The 17,265-nt window shown below is 47.3% G+C and overlaps 1 protein-coding gene across 2 annotated transcripts; it reads left to right on the top strand.

The window, feature by feature from the left end:
• The first annotated feature begins 26 nt into the window (after nt 1–26).
• On the top strand, nt 27–12,084 carry CWC15 (CWC15 spliceosome associated protein homolog). Of its 2 annotated transcripts, XM_016187125.2 has the most exons (8): nt 27–148; nt 2,468–2,608; nt 3,585–3,697; nt 4,562–4,650; nt 6,199–6,312; nt 8,616–8,734; nt 11,046–11,210; nt 11,791–12,084. In XM_016187125.2, the coding sequence occupies exons 2-7, from the start codon at nt 2,478–2,480 to the stop codon at nt 11,173–11,175; spliced, it is 696 nt and encodes a 231-aa protein (XP_016042611.1). In that variant the 5' UTR covers nt 27–148; nt 2,468–2,477; the 3' UTR covers nt 11,176–11,210; nt 11,791–12,084. The 2 variants fall into 2 exon arrangements, with proteins under 2 accessions (XP_016042611.1, XP_007520768.1); XM_007520706.3 differs by lacking the exon at nt 11,791–12,084 and having other exon boundaries at nt 11,046–11,446.
• The last annotated feature ends 5,181 nt before the right edge of the window (nt 12,085–17,265 follow it).

The following is a 17,265-nucleotide window of genomic DNA, read 5'->3' as shown; positions in this document are numbered from 1 at the left end:
CCTGGCCTCCGCCGATTGGCCGTGGCGGGGGCGCTCGTGGTGTGCTTCCGGGTCGGGCGTGGGGCGCGGAGGATTCTGGGGGCCGGGGTCGGCTTAGCGTCACTCCGCTCCCCGACGAGGCTCCGAGGGACCGCGGCCGCGGGGAGCGGTGAGGGGCTCCTCCCTGTCCAGGGGGCGGGGCGGGGCGGAGGCCGGCGGTGCTGAGGGGACAGCGGGCGGGGCGGCTGTGGCTGCCGAGAGCCGGGGTGCGGGCGATCCCCGCTGTCTGCGCTGAGGGCGCCCCCGGCCCCGGGTCTGAGGCTCCTCATGCCCGCGGACCAGGGGGCGCAGCAGCAGGGGCCCCCGTCCCCGACTCCTGACGCCCTGACCCCCGACTCCTGACCCCCGTCCCCGACTCCTCCTGACGCCCCGACCCCCGTCCCCGACTCCTGAGGCCCCGACCCCCGTCCCCGACTCCTGACGCCCCGACCCCCGTCCCCGACTCCTGAGGCCTCGACCCCCGTCCCCGACTCCTGAGGCCCCGACCCCCGTCCCCGACTCCTGAGGCCTCGACCCCGACTCCTGAGGCCTCGACCCCCGTCCCCGACTCCTGAGGCCTCGACCCCCGACTCCTGGGGCCCCGACCCCCGACTCCTGAGGCCCCGACCCCCGTCCCCGACTCCTGAGGCCCCGACCCCCGACTCCTGAGGCCCCGACCCCCGACTCCTGAGGCCCCGACCCCCGACTCCTGAGGCCCCGACCCCCGTCCCCGACTCCTGAGGCCCCGACCCCCGACTCCTGAGGCCCCGACCCCCGACTCCTGAGGCCCCGACCCCCGACTCCTGAGGCCCCGACCCCCGTCCCCGACTCCTGAGGCCCCGACCCCCGACTCCTGAGGCCCCGACCCCCGACTCCTGAGGCCCCGACCCCCGACTCCTGAGGCCCCGACCCCCGACTCCTGAGGCCCCGACCCCCGTCCCCGACTCCTGACGCCCCGACCCCCGACTCCTGAGGCCCCGACCCCCGTCCCCGACTCCTGAGGCCCCGACCCCCGTCCCCGACTCCTGAGGCCTCGACCCCCGTCCCCGACTCCTGAGGCCCCGACCCCCGTCCCCGACTCCTGAGGCCCCGACCCCCGTCCCCGACTCCTGAGGCCCCGACCCCCGACTCCTGACGCCCCGACCCCCGTCCCCGACTCCTGACGCCCCGACCCCCGTCCCCGACCCCTGACCCCTCCCTTACCTGACTCCTCCTGAGGGGCTCCCTGAGCCTCCCTGAACCCTCTGAGGTGCCCTGATCCCCCTTTAGTCCCGGACACCCGCCTCAGCTGCCCCAGGCACCAAGCCTTGGTGCTTTTAAAAAAAAAATTTAAAAACATTTATTTATTCCCTTTTGTTGTCCTTTTGTTGTTGGATAGGACAGAGAGAAATGGAGAGAGGAGGGGAAGACAGAGAGGGGGAGAGACAGACAGACACCTGCAGACCTGCTTCACCGCCTGTGAAGCGACTCCCCTGCAGGGGGGGAGCCGGGGTTCGAACCGGGATCCTTATGCCGGTCCCTGCGCTTTGCGCCACCTGCGCTTCACCCGCTGCGCCACCGGCCGACTCCCGAGCCTTGGTTTAAGCGCCGTCGGAAGGACTAGAGCAGCACAACTCTTCTGCAAAATGGCCCCCTTGCCTGAGGCTCCGAGGCCCCAGGTTCAGTCCCCAGCATCATCATCAGCCAGAACTCTGCAGAACCCTGGGGGGAAACAATAATAATAATGACAGTTATAATGAGGAGGAGAAGGAGGAGGAGGAGGCTGGGGAGACAGCACAGGGGTTCTGTAAAAATCTCCCGCAAGGGGCCAGGCGGTGGCGCACCTGGTTACGCGCACACACTACAGTGCATAAGGACCCAGGTTCAAGCCCCTGATCCCACCCGCAGGGGAGAGCTTCATGAGTGGTGAAGCAGGGCTGTGGGTGTCTCTGTCTCTCTCACTTTCTCCCCTCCGCTCTCAGTTTCTCTCTGTAGCTATCTAATAATAAATAAATAAATAAAAATATTTAAAAAAAGAAACTCTCCTGCCTAAGCTCTGAGGCCCCAGGTTCAGTCCTCAGCACCACCGTCAGCCAGAGCTCAGCAGGGCTCTGGTGTATCTTTTTCATTAAATTAAAACTACTGGGGAGTGAGGTGGGGGAGAAGAGCTGTCCGGAAAGCCGGTTTGAAGCTGGGGGGGTTCTCAGTGAGGGCCCTGGGCTGTGATCAGGTTCCACCTCCAACATCCTGTGTGCCAGTGATGCCCTGCCTCGCTCTCCCTATCCTGTGCTGTTGTTTTTAAAGCCTGTGTTCTTTGTACACCCAGAACCCCATTACTTTCCTGAGAACTTTTGTTTCAGAATATTGAAGTAAAATTCAGAATTATCTTGGGAAATTATTATTTTGCAGGATGAGTATTAACTAATGCTTTACACAGTGGTATTGCAAATGACATACTGGTTTTCTTCAGAGCATAGAAGATGACTACAGCAGCAAGACCCACTTTTGAGCCTGCGAGAGGTGGGAGAGGAAAAGGAGAAGGGGACTTGAGCCAACTCTCCAAACAGTATTCAAGTAGAGACCTACCATCTCATACGAAGATAAAGTATAGGTAATGAAGACCTTCATTTTTTTATTGTCCACAAGGCAAGCCCAAATCTATCATGTGGCCTGATACGATATAGAGGGCTAGGAGACAGCATAATGCAAAACAAATCATGCCTGGAAGTTCTGGACCCCTAGGTACAGTCACTGATACTTCGATAAGCCAGAGCTGAGCAGCACTCTGGTGAAATAAATAAAGGGGCCAGATGGTGGTATACTTGGTAGAGGTACCAAGTGCAAGCCTCTGACCCTACCTGTAGGGAGAAGCTTCATGAGCAGTGAACTAGTGATGCAGGTATATCGTCCCCCACCCCAGTTTCTTTCTGTTTCTAATAAAAATCAAGCATAACGTATGTCTGTACTGTTCTCGTTCTCTCTCTTTTAACTTTTTATTTATGAGAGGAGAGGACCCAGAGCATCACTCAGCCACATGCAATGCTGGTAATCTAACTTGAGACTTGTGGTTGTATTTCTAACACTTCGCTGTGCCACCTACTGAGTCACTTAAACTGTTTTCACAGAAGTAGAATGCAATAGTACTTAACACTGAAATTATGCTCTGATATTAAATGCACTGGATATAGCACGTCACATTAATCGTAGTCTTTAAAATGTTTTGTTATGAAGTACCATCAACGAGGGGTATCTACATGTAGATGGAACCAAGACTAATGCATTGCCTCAGAAGGACCTTGCAGTCTCAGCATTAATATGAGATTGTTACTGTAAGCAGCCTTGGCATACTAACAAGAAATAAGAAAGACATTTGGATCAATCTGTAGTCATATTGTTGAAAATGTCATGTCAGTTGGGTGTCTTCAAATTTGAAAACATGGCAAAGATGCCAGCACTAACCTCAGATTAGGATGATTGTTTTTATGCTTGCTGGGTTGGATAACAAAGCAACTTTTTGTGAATTGCTTTCATTGTTACAACCATCCAGTTCTTAGTAACAGTTTTGCCCTGAATTGCTTCTGTTTTAGACAGGCCACTCAGGATGCCCCTGAAGAGATTCGGAACCGTGACTTCAGGAGAGAGTTGGAAGAGAGAGAAAGAGTTGCTGCAAGAGAGAAAAATAGAGACCGTCCAACCCGAGGTTCTAACGTTATTTCAAACATTTCATCTCATGTATTTATGTTGATAGTAGTTGTTCCCTTCGTGTTGTAATAGGAACAAATTACTATATATTAATTTAAATCTTAGCACTCTGTAATCCTTTATTTTTTTTTTTTTATTTGTTATCTTTATTTGTTTATTTGGTAGAGACAGCCAGAAATCAAGAGGGAAGGGGGTGAGAGGGAGAGAGACAGAGAGACATCTGCAACACTGCTTCACCACTTATGAAGCTTTCCCCCTGCAGGTAGGAACCAGGGCCTCAAACCCAGGTCCTTGTGCGCTGTAACATGTGCACTCAACCAGATGAGCCACCACTCATCCCCTGTAATTCTTCCTTAATGATTAGAGTAGATCAGAGTAGAGGAGGTAGGTTAAATCCAGTTCCATCTTTATATGCTTTTGTATTAGAAATAGGATCACCTGAGGGATAGTTAGCAGCATTGTTTCCATTCAGAACAGAGTTTGTGGTTGTTTTTAGTAGCCAGACTTTGTGAGGCCTCTGAGATTTTTCCATTTTGTCACGGATTATTGGGACACATCAAGAAACTTCAGTTTTACTTTTTTTGTTTTGCTTTATAATCCCAGTTTAGGTAAGCTGTTGCCTAAATTTCCTGAGATAATTTAGTTTCTATAGTAATCATTCAACAAACATTTACAAAGTGGTTATTTGCCATGCTCTGTGTTTGGTATTCCTGCTGCCAGCAGACCACAGGACTATAATGATTCTCTATAGTGTTGCAAAAGTGAATCCTTGTAATTAAAGTTGTTTGTGCCCACAAGCCCCTAAAATATTAGAAGGGCAATGTTTGTTTTAGTAAGCTAAATTATACCTGTTTTTCTCCAGAGCATACAACTTCTTCTTCAGTCTCAAAGAAGCCACGGTTAGACCAGATCCCTGCTGCCAACCTCGATGCAGATGATCCCCTGACAGATGTATGTTTTTTTTTTTTTTAATATTTACTTATTTATTTATTCCTTTTTGTTGCCCTTGTTATTAATGTCGTCGTTGTTGGATAGGACAGAGAGAAATGGAGAGAGGAGGGGAAAACAGGGGGAGAGAAAGACAGATACCTGCAGACCTGCTTCACCGCTTGTGAAGTGACCCCCCTGCAGGTGGGGAGCTGGGGGCTCGAACTGGGATCCTTATGCCGGTCCTTGAGCTTTGTGCTGCCTGCGCTTAACCCACTGTGCTACTGCCCGGCTCCCTGTATGTTTTCTTTCTACCTGTCCTAGCCAGCAAGTCATTTATTTACCATATTTTCTGAATGCTCTTTTATTCTTTTGACTTTAAAACATTTGCATGTATTGATCTTCTGTTATTCTTATTCAAAAGTAATCTTGAGTGGTTCGGAAGGTGGTGCAGTAGATAAAGCATTGGGATCTCAAGCAAGAAGTCCTGAGTTCAATCCCCAGCAGCACATGTACCGGAGTGATGTCAGGTTCTTTCTCTCTCCTCCTGTCTTTCTCATGAATAAATAATTTTTTTTTAAAAAAAAGTAATCTTGATTTTTAGTGTTAAACTTTATAGCTTATTTTGATACAATGAGACACATTATTACTTGGTGATTAATCAAACTTGAACAAGTCTGATGATGTTTGGAAAACCAGATAAGGAAACAATGTATTAAAGGGTTTGCTTCCTTAGAGAATGGGTTCCTGTTAGCCCCTGGAGATTGGGTACCATGAAATGAGCCTACAGAGGGCTTTCCTCAAAAGGGCTGCCTGTCAGCACCCTCAAGAGCCAAAGTCCTTCCATAGCAGGGCTGCTCCCTCCACCCATGCAGTAAAGTGACTCCCACTACGCCTCAGAGGGAAGCAGTCTGAGTGGAAGGTTTCTAGGATTAGTACAGCTGTCTTAACATTTCGTGGAGTTTATAGATAGTGGGCAGTTTCCTGCATACATTCAAATCTGAGTGATCTTTCATGGCTAGCATCTGATCAAGTACACATTAATCCTAGTGTTGATGGGTTGATTTAAATAGTTAAGGAATAATGAACCCAATTTTAAGAAAGGGTGTAGTGATTATTTACTTGAAATTATTTTTTCCCAAGGATTTAGGACCCTTTTTTGTAGTTTTGATTACTTATTCAAAGTCAATTTGAGCTATATAAAATTATTTTGACTCTTGGGTTGACTGTATACACATATGTATGTAGTGTATCAGTGTAAACTACCCTTTTCTGATTTTAGAAATATTTCCACATGTAAATTTCTTTTTTTCCTTTTTTTTCCTTGATCACGTACATCTGAAAAGTAATTTGAGATACTATTTGTTCTTACAACCTCTTAAGTTTCCATAAGCTCCTTTGTGGAGTTTTATATTTTGGTTGGTTGTTAGTTTGAAGCATGGCCTAGGGGTAGTTACTTTTTCTACTTAGGAAAGTTATTCCTGCCCCCCAAATGTAGTAAGTGTAGTATTGGAGGGTGGAGGAGAAGAATGTACATTTTCTTCAATCTCATGGACCGTCATTCTCTTTTAGGAGGAAGATGAAGATGAGGACTTTGAAGAGGAGAGTGATGATGATGATACTGCAGCTCTTCTTGCAGAACTGGAAAAAATTAAAAAGGAAAGAGCTGAAGAGCAGGCAAGGAAGGTAAAAATAAAATGTTAAGTACATGTCTGCCTTTCATGCACCAAAATGTACATGTACCTTTAAATTTTGACAGTGGCGGGGGTGGGGGGGTCAGGCTGTAGTGCAGCAGATTAAGCGCACATGGCACATAACTCGAGGACCAGCATAAGGACCCCGGTTCTAGCCCCCAGCTCCCCACCTGCAGGGGAATCACTTCACAGGCGGTGAAGCAGGTCTGCAGGTGTCTTTCTTTCTCTCCCCCCTCTCTCTTCCCCTCCTCTCTCCATGTCTCTCTGTCCTATCCAACAATGACGACATCAGTAACAACAACAATAATCTCAACAATGATAAAAACAAGGGCAACAAAAAGGGAAAATAAATAAAATATTAAAAATAAATAAATAAACTTTGACAGTCTGATGACACTGATGAGGTGCAGCAGTGGATAAGGTGTTAGACCTTCAAGCATGGGGTCCTGTGTTCACTCCCTGGCAATGCATATACCAGAGTAGTGCTGTGCATCCTCCCCCCCCATTAATAAATAAGTATTTTTAAAAGAAAGAAAGAAAAGCAAACTGATGTGTCAAGAGCAGGTGAGGACAGTATGAGTTCATAAATTAGTATTTAGCATTTGATGCTTTTTAATCCTCATGAAGGCCTACATTGTTTGAAGGTAAGAACTATGTGAGAGAAGATTGACTTTGGGTTCTTGTTCCCCCCAGCTTTTCTTAGTAAATATATATAGTTTCATATTTAAACAATTGTTCTTCTTCTTATTTTTATGTATTTATTGGATAGAGACATCCAGAAATTGAGAGGGAATGGGGAGATAGAGAGGGTGAGAGATAGATACCTGCAGCTTTGCTTTACCACTTGTGAAGCTTTCCCTATGCAGGTGCGGACTGGGGGTTTGAACCGGGTTCTTGTGCATTGTAGTGTGTGAGCTCAACCAGGTGCACCACCACCCAACCCCAAATTGTTTCATTTTTAAGGGGGTAGGAGGAGAAAGGGAGAAGCTTACCAAAGCACTGCTTACCTCTGGCTTATGGTGGTGTGATTTTTTTAAAAAATATTTATTTATTTATTGGCTAGAGACAGAAATTGAGAGGGGAGAGGGAGATAGAGAGAAAGAGACAGAGAGATACCTGCAGCTTCGCCACTTATGAAGCTTTTCCCACACAGGTGGGGACCAGGGGCTTGAACCTGGGTCATTGCGCACTAATGTGTGTGCTTAACCAGGTGCACCACTGCCTGGCCCTGATTTTTTTTTTTCTTTTGCCTCTAGGGTTATCACTGGGGCTCGGTGCCTGCATTACGAATCTACTGCTCCTGAAGGCTATTTTTCCCATTTTGTTGCCCTTGTTACTGTTGCTATTGCTGTTGTTGTTGGATAGGACAGAGAGAAATAGAGAGAGGAAGGGAAGACAGAGAGGGGGAGAGAAAGATAGACACCTGCAGACCTGATTCACCACTTGTGAAGCGACCCCCTTGCAGGTGGGGAACCAGTGGTTGAACCAGGATCCTTAGGCTGGTCCTTGTGCTTTGCACCATGTGTGCTTAACCTGCTGTGCTTCCACCTAGCCCCTGGTGTGATTGTTTTTTTAAAAGATCTTATTTAAAACAACAAGGGCAACGAAAGGGAATAAATGAATTTTTTTATATTTATTTATTCCCTTTTGTTGCCCTTGTTGCTTTTATTGTTGTAGTTATTATTGATGTTGTTGTTGTTGGATAGGACAGAGAGAAATGGAGAGAGGAGGGGAAGACAGAGTGGGGAGAGAAAGATACCTGCAGATCTGCTTCACTGCCTGTGAAGCGACTCCCCTGCAGGTAGGGAGCCGGGGGCTCGAACCAGGATCCTTACGCCGGTCCTTGCACTTTGTGCCACATGCGCTTAGCCTGCTGCACTACCGCCTGACTCCCTAAATGAATATTTTTAAAAAAAGAAAGCATTTTATTTATTTTGGGTAGAGACAGAGAGAAATGGAGAAGTCAGTGGGAGAGAGGGAAAGAGAGGCACCTGTAGCACTGCTTCACTGCTCATGAAGCTTCCCCCTTGCAGGTTGGGACCGAGGGCTTGAACCCAGGTCCAGGTACACTGAGATGTATGTGCTCAACCCAGCCCATTAAGGTTTTTTAATTTATGGGAGAGAGAGAGAGATCAGAGAGGACAGGGTGGCTGACCATTACTCTAGCATCTGTAATGCTAGGGTTCAAAGTCAGGGTCTCATGTTTGAGAATCCAACACTCTTTACCTGCTGTGTCACTTTCCAGGCTGCTCGGGTTGGGTTAATGTGAGTAAATACGGGTCTTATTGTTGACAGGAACAAGAACAAAAAGCGGAAGAAGAAAGAATCCGTATGGAGAACATTCTAAGTGGAAATCCTCTCCTTAATCTCACCGGCCCATCCCAGCCTCAGGCTAACTTCAAAGTTAAAAGGAGGTAGGTATTTTATAGGAATAGGTTGGTAATATATGTAGAAAGCTCCTAAAATCCCACTTTTGCATTGATATGCTTCTCGAGTTTTAGAACAATGAGAGAATGAAAGAAATGTTCTTTTTATAGATGCTTACAGTAACAACATGTAGCTGACACTGCTGTGAGCACTGAGAAAGGAGCGATACACCTGATGCCATGATCCTGCAGAGTTTGCTTTCTTGATCTATGTGTGAAGGGTCCTTCAGACTGCCCGTCATGTGAATTCACTTCCTCTCTGGAGTGGTACAGGGAACTGAGCATGTAGTTGCGCTCATGGCTAATGTGGCTCACAAAAACATCAGCGGCAGTGTCTCAGTGCCTCAGCCTCAGACAGTCAGTCATGTGTGCTCTACCACTGAACCCCTTCCGCAGGCCCATCTTTATTTTATTTTTTTATTATTTTTTTGTCCATGTGGGAGAGGACAGAAAGCGTCACTCCACCAGCCACAAAGTTCTTCTCATTGTGTCTTTGTTGCTCTCTTGTGCTAGGGATCAAACTAGGGTCTCACACATGCAAGGTTCTGGGCCTTTGCATCTGAGCTCCCCCCATGTTTAGTTTCTTTGAAATACACACACATATACTTGTAGGTTTATGTTTAAATGTGTGTGTCTGTGTGTTTCTTGAGATTTAATTTATGTGTGTGTGAGAGAGAACCAGAGTATCACTCTGACATATGTAGTGCCAGGGATTGAACTTGGTACCTCATGGTTTTAATTCCATTATTTCACTGCTGCTGTACCTCCCAGGCCACAGGATTTGTTTTTGTTAGATTCTTGTGGCTAATATGCTAAATATTATTTTGAAATCCCACTCTTTTTATATTTATTAATGAGGAAGATAGGAAGAGAAAGAAAGAACCAGACATCACTCTGGCACATGTGCTGCCGGGGATCGAACTCAGAACCTCATGCTTGAGAGTCCAAAGCCTTATCACTGTGCCACCTCCTGGACCACTAAAATCCCACTCTTAATGTTTCCTACAAAATATGTTTTTTAGAGCCCCCCCTTGGATTCTTTGTGCTTATCCATTATGAAATTCAACTAGTAGTCCAGCAGGTGGTACCATGGATAAGGTGCTGGGCTCTCAAGCATGCAATCCACAGTTCAATTCCTGGGCATGTGCCAGGGTGATAGCTCACACTCCCTCTCATTGATAAGCCTTTTTAAAAAATAAAAATTAGGGGCTGGGTGGTAGCGCAGTGGGTTAAGCACACATTGCACAAAGCACAAGGGCCGGAGTAAGGATCCTGGTTTTAGCTCCCGGCCCCCACCTGCAGGAGGGTGGCTTCACAAGCAGTGAAGCATGTCTGCAGCTATCTATCCTTCTCTTCTCCTCTTTGTGTTTCCCTCCTCTCTTGATTTTTCTCTGTCCTATCCAACAACAATGAAAGTAATGACAATAGTAATAATAACAACAATGATAAACAACAAGGGGGACAAAAGGGAAAAAATAGCCTCCTGGAGCAGTGGGTTTGTAGTGCAGGCACTGAGCCCCAGCGATAAACCTGGAGGCAAAAAAAAAAAAAATTAAATAAAATAAAAATTAAAAGATGAAATTCAGCCAGACTTCTGTCACCAACTCTTGGGCTACTGTTTTGATTCTCAAATGTAGATGTCACCCATCTCTCACACCCCAATAATTTTACTCTAAAATTTTAAATGCTACAGTTCTTCTTCTAGCGTTTGCCCTTCTTCCGTAGCCAGTCAACAGCGTCAGGTTGCTGCTTGTTGCTGGCTTTGAAAGTGACTGGGATCCATGTCGATTCAGTCGGCTAGGAAGGATCGTCAGTTTCCCCAATGAATGGGTACTCACGGGATGCACCACGGGAAGGTCGATCCAATGCATCCCAATGCTACAGTGATAGCTTATAAAAGCATCTGGAAAATGCTTATACCACATAGTCTAAATTATGGTGAATTGTTGTCCCCTTGATCTGCTTGAGCTGATCAGGATGGCAGTACTGCCTCTGTTTTCAGACCTAAAAACGTTAAACCTTTATGCAATTAGGATTATTGTATTTCTGCTTTGTAACTCAAAGGTTTTTTGTGCTGGAGGTAGACAAAGATTCTCTGTTCTAAACAGGAATTTCTCTTCTTGCTATGTTAAATCAGGATTATAGCCAGTGAAAAATTGCTTTCTTTTGCATATCACTGCTACTTCGGATGAGGTGTTTCTCAGATGTCTTTTTGTATAAGAAAGACATCTTTTAGCTAAACTCTACACTGAGCTAATTCCTCTTAAAAAATTTAACATTCTCTTTATTTTTCTTTTAGGTGGGATGATGATGTCGTTTTTAAGAACTGTGCAAAAGGTGTAGATGATCAGAAGAAAGACAAAAGATTTGTAAACGATACTCTGCGGTCTGAATTTCACAAAAAGTTCATGGAGAAATACATTAAATAGTGCAGTTCTATGTGCTTAACTAAAGACTATAAAATGTAAATGATTATTCTGACTGTAGTTTGGTTAGCTTTTTTCTTCCCTATCTAAATTGTGTATAGTCTTCCCCAGCTTTTAATTCAAGATACTTTCCCTTTAATAGCTGTGTCTTACTTGGTAAGGACTTGGGAATTGGTTTTATGCATTTTTCACTCTCAGAATATTTTTAGTTCTATGTTTTCTTTTTAACTAAGAAAGGTAATGTGCTTGTAATAAATATTTTTGACCTAAATAACCAAGTTTGTGCCCCAGCTTTTTTGTTGAAATGAAATGTATCAGCATATAAAAGGTTGCAAATATTCTTTTTCTTCCCCGTTTATTTTTTAATTGGGGGGATAATGATTTACATATGTAAAATCAGTTTTCTGCAAAACCCTCTAACCCCCCACTTAGGTCCTCCTCCTCCACCGTCATGCACCAGGACCTAAACCCCCTTTCCTCAAAGTCCTTTGCCTTGGTGCAGTACACTGTGTATGTTCTTTTTTGTGTTGAATTCTTCGTACGTAAGTTTTTCTTGTTTCTTTGACTTTGGTTTAAAGTCAGTTAATTTGTGATTATCTTCTCTCTGTTTTCTTCAAGATATGAAAGAGGCGAGGGATTCCATTTTGGACCACATGTTGGTATGGGAAGCAGCATCAACCTCTAAGCACCCATCTATGTCTGAGGGAGCATGGGCTCTCACTGCTGCAGGTGCGCCTTCCTTTTCTCTCAGCTCTGAACTAGAGCCCCGGGTCTATATTCAGAAAGCATGTAACACTCTCCCATTCCTCCTGGATACTTAATGAGCTAGTTTGCACAGTGACACACTTCAGATGCAAAGCCTAGCAAAGATAGCATCAAACAACATATGAAATAAAGCCTTTGGAAATAGGATTTTTGTCTGTTACAGTGCTGTGTGTGGAAAATTAGAGTGTCTGCACACCTGGGGCAAAATTTTCCTAAACTGAGCCTGTGATTTAAAAGTGTCACGGTGATAGAAAATTGGGGAACAGAAGATGAGCCTTCTACAGTTAGAAACCTGCTCATAGGGAGTTGCGAGGTAGCATAGCGGGTTAAGCGCAGGCGGTGCAAAGTGTTAGGATCGGCCTAAAGATCCTGGTTCAAGCCTCTGGCTCCCCACCTGCAGGGGAGTCACTTCATAAGCAGTGAAGCAGGTCTGTAGGTGCGTCTCTCCCCCACCCCCGTCTTCCCCTCCTCTCTCCATTTCTCTCTGTCCTGTCCAACAACGACGACTAATCATTAACAACAACGATAGTAACTACAATAATAAAAAACAAGGGCAACAAAAGGGAATAAATATATTTTTTAAAAAACCTCATAGAGATGGGGGGGGGATCTCAGGCATGAGTTCTGTTTATCCTGGTAAAGTCTTTTTCAGACAGACACACAGAGTCAGGGAGAGAGGGAAAGGGACCGTAACTCTGAAGCCTCTTCCAGTACACTGGGAGCCAGCTTTGAACCTGGGCCATCCACATGGAAAGCACGTGAGCTATCTTGCTGGCCCTTGATGTGCGCACGCATGTGCATGCATGTTTCTGTGTGTGTGTATGTAAGCCCTTAGCAATAATAATTGACGTATTTTTCCTCCTCTTCCACAGCTGATTAGATGCTTTCATTTTCAGTGTTTTTCATAACTCTGGGCTAGTCAAAGTCAAGGAACATGAAACTCACTCAGGCTAGGTCACTGGACCCAGATTGCCACACAGTGGGAAGCATGTGAATGCCCTAACACTCTAGCTGTAGAGGCATCCGATTTGCAGGCTAGTTGTGGAGGTGGAGGTGGAGGTGGTGTATGCAGGCGAGGGAGTGGCAGTTCACACATTGAGTCTGCTTGCAGCGTCCGGCAGGCCGCTGTCCTAGGGCTGATGAGGTGCTCCGCCACTCTAGGTCCACTTCCTTCAGCGGGTTCAGGATGGGTCAGGGTAGGGCTGATGTTAGTCATTACTCTCCCAGTGATTCCCCAGGAAAACTGTGTAACCTACCATAACCCAGGACACATGTGTCTCCCTGTCCACTCCCAGAGTCAGAGCAGTTATCAGCCATGTCACTAAGACTTGCCTTGCAAACTCCTGCATTGGTGTGATCAGGAGATGTGTTTTATCCCTTCAAGGACCCTCACTGAGTGCAGAGAGCCAGGGCTTTGGCGCTGATGGACCTGGATGTGGAGCCTGGCTCTCACTTCCCGCTTTCCTAGTGTGGACACTGTGTGTCCCCCAAGTGCACTTGTACTGCGTTCATTTAATCACCATCACTCCCTGGAAGGTAGGCACTATTATGTTTACTGTTTCAAGTCTTTAAGTAGGCAGATGTGAACTGTAAGGGGCTGGACTGGGGGCTGGGCAGTGGCGCAGTAGGTTAAGTGCACGTGGCGCGAAGCACAGGGACCGGCCTAAGGATCCTGATTTGAGCCCCCAGCTCCCCACCTGCAGGGGGGTCACTTCACAGGCAGTGAAGCAGGTCTGCAGATGTCTGTCTTTATCCCCTTCTCTGTCTTCCCCATCTCTCTCGATTTCTGTGTCCTATCCAAAAATAATGATAGCAATAACAATAGCAAAAACAAGGGCAACAAAAGAGAAAAAATAGCCTCCAGGAGCAGTGGATTTGTAGTGCAGGCACCGAGTCCCAGCGATAACCTTGGAGGCAAAAATAAATAAATAAAATTAAAAAAGAATTTAAGAAGGGGGGGGGGTTTGGACCACATTTTACCCTGAATCAGAAGTACACCTTCTTGGCTGTTCTGTGTGACCATCCTGCTGGCAGTTGGTCCATTGTGACTTCTCAGCCAGGAGAGAGGGATGTGAGGGGGTCTGGTGGGATGAATGTGAGGGGTTTGGCAGGTGCGTGGAGGCTACATACGCATTCTCTCCTGCCTCTGGAAGCACAGCAGCAGTGGGGTCAATTCAGGAAGCTTGCAGTGTTCTGCTGAATTCAGAGTCCACCCACCCGTCAGAGCTTCGGCTGCAGTAGGTTAGACCAGGGTGCAGATTGCTTTTGAATTAGTCCAGTTACAAGCTTCTGTGAAAGGTATCTGGAGACTACCCGGAAAATGCCACTTGGTCCACTCTTACTGCTACCCATCCTCTGCATGGCTAGGCTCCTGCATCAAAAACTGAAGGTCCCTTCTGCCTGTTTCTGGATGCTTGTCTCTCAGCTCCTCCAGCCAACAGAGCTGGCCAGTGAGCAGTGCCAGGTTCCCCGATTCTGGGGGACATGGAGAAGCAAGGAGAGAGACCTGCCAGTACTCAGCTACAGACAACAGACAACCAGACCATCACTGCAGTACTGCCAGGGACTAGGGGTGGGGTTGGGGGGCCAGGAGGCATTACTGTGGCTGCACCTAGGGTCCTAGAATCCAGTGCCTCACTGGCTCAGCATGGCCAGACCCAGGTCTGATGGAAAGAAGGGGCCTGGGGCGGTGGTAGGTAGCATAATGGTTATGCAAAGAGGCTCTCGTGGCTGAGGCTCCAAAGTCCCAGGTTCAATAATCAATCCCTTGTACCTCCATAAACCAGAGCTGAGCAATGCTCTGGTTAAAAAAAAAGGTGTGGGGGGGTCGCTGGTGGGTAATTGCCTTCAGCAGGAGCAGAGTCCTGAACTGTGAACAGCATAGATGGCATCCCCCTGGGGAAGGGGAGCATACGGGAAGAAGATACAATGGGGTCCTGGGGGCTGGAGTGCTGACCCTAGTTCCTCTTCTTGGGGCTGAGGGGGACTCAGGACCCTCCTGGTAGATGCCACTTTGTGGTGTGTAGCCTTGGTTTGTGGCACTCATTTCTTTCTTTTTTATTTTATTTATTTTTATTTATTTATTTTTTATTTTATTTATTTTTATTTTGTATCTTCCCTTCTGTTGCCCTTGTTGTTTAACATTGTTGTAGTTATTGATGTCATTGTTGTTGGATAGAACAGAGAGAAATGGAGGGAGGAGGGGAAGACAAAAGAGGGGGAGAGAAAGACACCTGCAGACCTGCTTCACTGCCTGTGAAGCGACTCCCCTGCAGGTGGGGAGCCGGGTGCTTGAACCAGGATCCCACTGGTCCTTGGGCTTTGCACCACATGCGTTTAACCAGCTGTGCCACCGCCCGGCTCCCTCACTTATTTCTTCATCACACCCTACTGTGATCCCTTTACCTCCTTGCTCTCATAACCCTTTTATATGGCAGCTCCTATAGGTGGTTTTCACTTTTCAGAATGCCCTGTTCTCTCCTGGCCTTGATCTTGGAGGCACCTTAGGAAGGAGGAAGAGGGACAAATCAGTTTGTCCACACCCCTAGAGACAGTATGGCCCTCTCCTAGGAGGTGGGGGCCATGGGAGGGATTGAATCCAGCCATGTGTCCAAACCACCTCAAACCCCTGGCCTCCTAACTGCTTTCCTCAGTCAGCCTGGAGTCAAAACCCATGTCAAGGCTGCAGCCTGGGAACCAGTGAAAGGTCACACAAGCACACACATCTGTAGTCTGGAAGCGGGAAGGGGAAAAGAACAAGAAACAACCCGAGAACAGTGCCGTGCTACTAGCAGCAACCAGCACTCTGAGGGGTTTGCTACGAGAGGGGGATGGCCTTGTCACTACTGTCCCCAGTGCTGAAGGACAGCACCTGGCAGCTGGGGACACAAGGTGACTAGAAGGAGAATGTGAACAAGTCAGAATGGTGACCGGGGCCTGTTGAGGGGACCCCACAGTCCATCCAGAGACAGAACGTGCCAGGGGGAGACTTCTGTTCCCCTGCAAGTACTGCACCAAGTCTGCACCTGGACCATCTTCTCCAAGAGGAAGCTGGTGGGTACGGGCACCTCCTGGTGGAGGCGAGGAGCATGGCAGCCGGCAGGTGTGAGTGGTACAGGGAAGGGGCACCTGCCTCCACCACCCTTACAAGCTCCCATCTGCTAATCTCCTATTAGATTCCTCCAACTCCCAGTGAGGAGGCCCTCATTATGATCCGTGAGCAGGCCTAAACAGCAAGCACCCTACCTATAAAAGCCACCATTGGAGCACAGTGGCCCTCAAAAGTGACCCTCTAGAGTCCAACACGGGCCCAGGGCCACCACTGTGGCAGCTTTCCCAGGCCGGGAGAGACTGGAAAGCCGAGTTCTGCATGCCTCACCATTCCATGACCTTCCTAAACTTGATGGAATGAGAGGCTGTGCTCACAGGGTCTGGGAGTACATACATGCACTTCACCTGGGAGAAGGGGGGCGTGGGGCAGGGTCAGAGCTTGGTCTGGGGTCAGCTTGGTCTGAGCTTGCTCTGTGAGAGCAGCTCAGCTATCCTTTGCCGCCTCCATTCTGTGCCAGGCGCTCAGATAGTACCACCATTCTCTTGATGGACTGGACTTCGCGCTGCTAGGCTTTCCCCATGTGCCAGTCCGGCCTGGCTCAGCTACAGCTTTACTACAGAGCCCGAGACCGCTAACAGCAGCCTCTCCCCAGCAGCCTTCTACAGGTGCCCCCAATTCTTGGGCTGCTGCATTTTTATGTGGATTTGCCAACCCGCTTGTTGGGATTTTGTTGAAATTGCCACGCTCCATAATTAATGTGGGATAATTGACATCTTCACAATATTGAGTCTTCCAGGCCCTGAGATCACTCCTGAGTTGAAAGACATTTTCTCTATAATTAAAAAAAAAAAAAAATATATATATATATATATATATATATATTTATATACTGTTGGATAAATAGAGAAATTGAAAGGAAGAGAGGGAGATAGAGAGAAAGAGAGGTACCCACAGCCCTGTTTCACCACCGATGAAGCTTCCCCCCTGCAGGTAGAGACCAGGGCTTGAACCCAGGTTCTTGCACATTGTATTGTGTGCACTTATCCAGGTGCACCACTGCCTGGCCCTTCTCTGTATGTTTTATACTCTCCCTCATTGAGATCTTATACCTTTGTGGTATTTAGCCCTTGGCACTTCATTAAAATACATATATATATATTTAAATTGAATGGCTGAGATAGAAGGAGATAGGGAGAGACACATGCAGCACTGCTTCACTGTTCATGAAGATCTCCCCTTGCAGGTGGGGACTGGGAGCTTTAATCCAAGTCCTTGAG

This window comes from Erinaceus europaeus, chromosome 20, assembly GCF_950295315.1.
Source record: "Erinaceus europaeus chromosome 20, mEriEur2.1, whole genome shotgun sequence".
Taxonomy (NCBI): domain Eukaryota; kingdom Metazoa; phylum Chordata; class Mammalia; order Eulipotyphla; family Erinaceidae; genus Erinaceus; species Erinaceus europaeus.
This window is presented reverse-complemented; position numbering and strand designations above follow the sequence as displayed.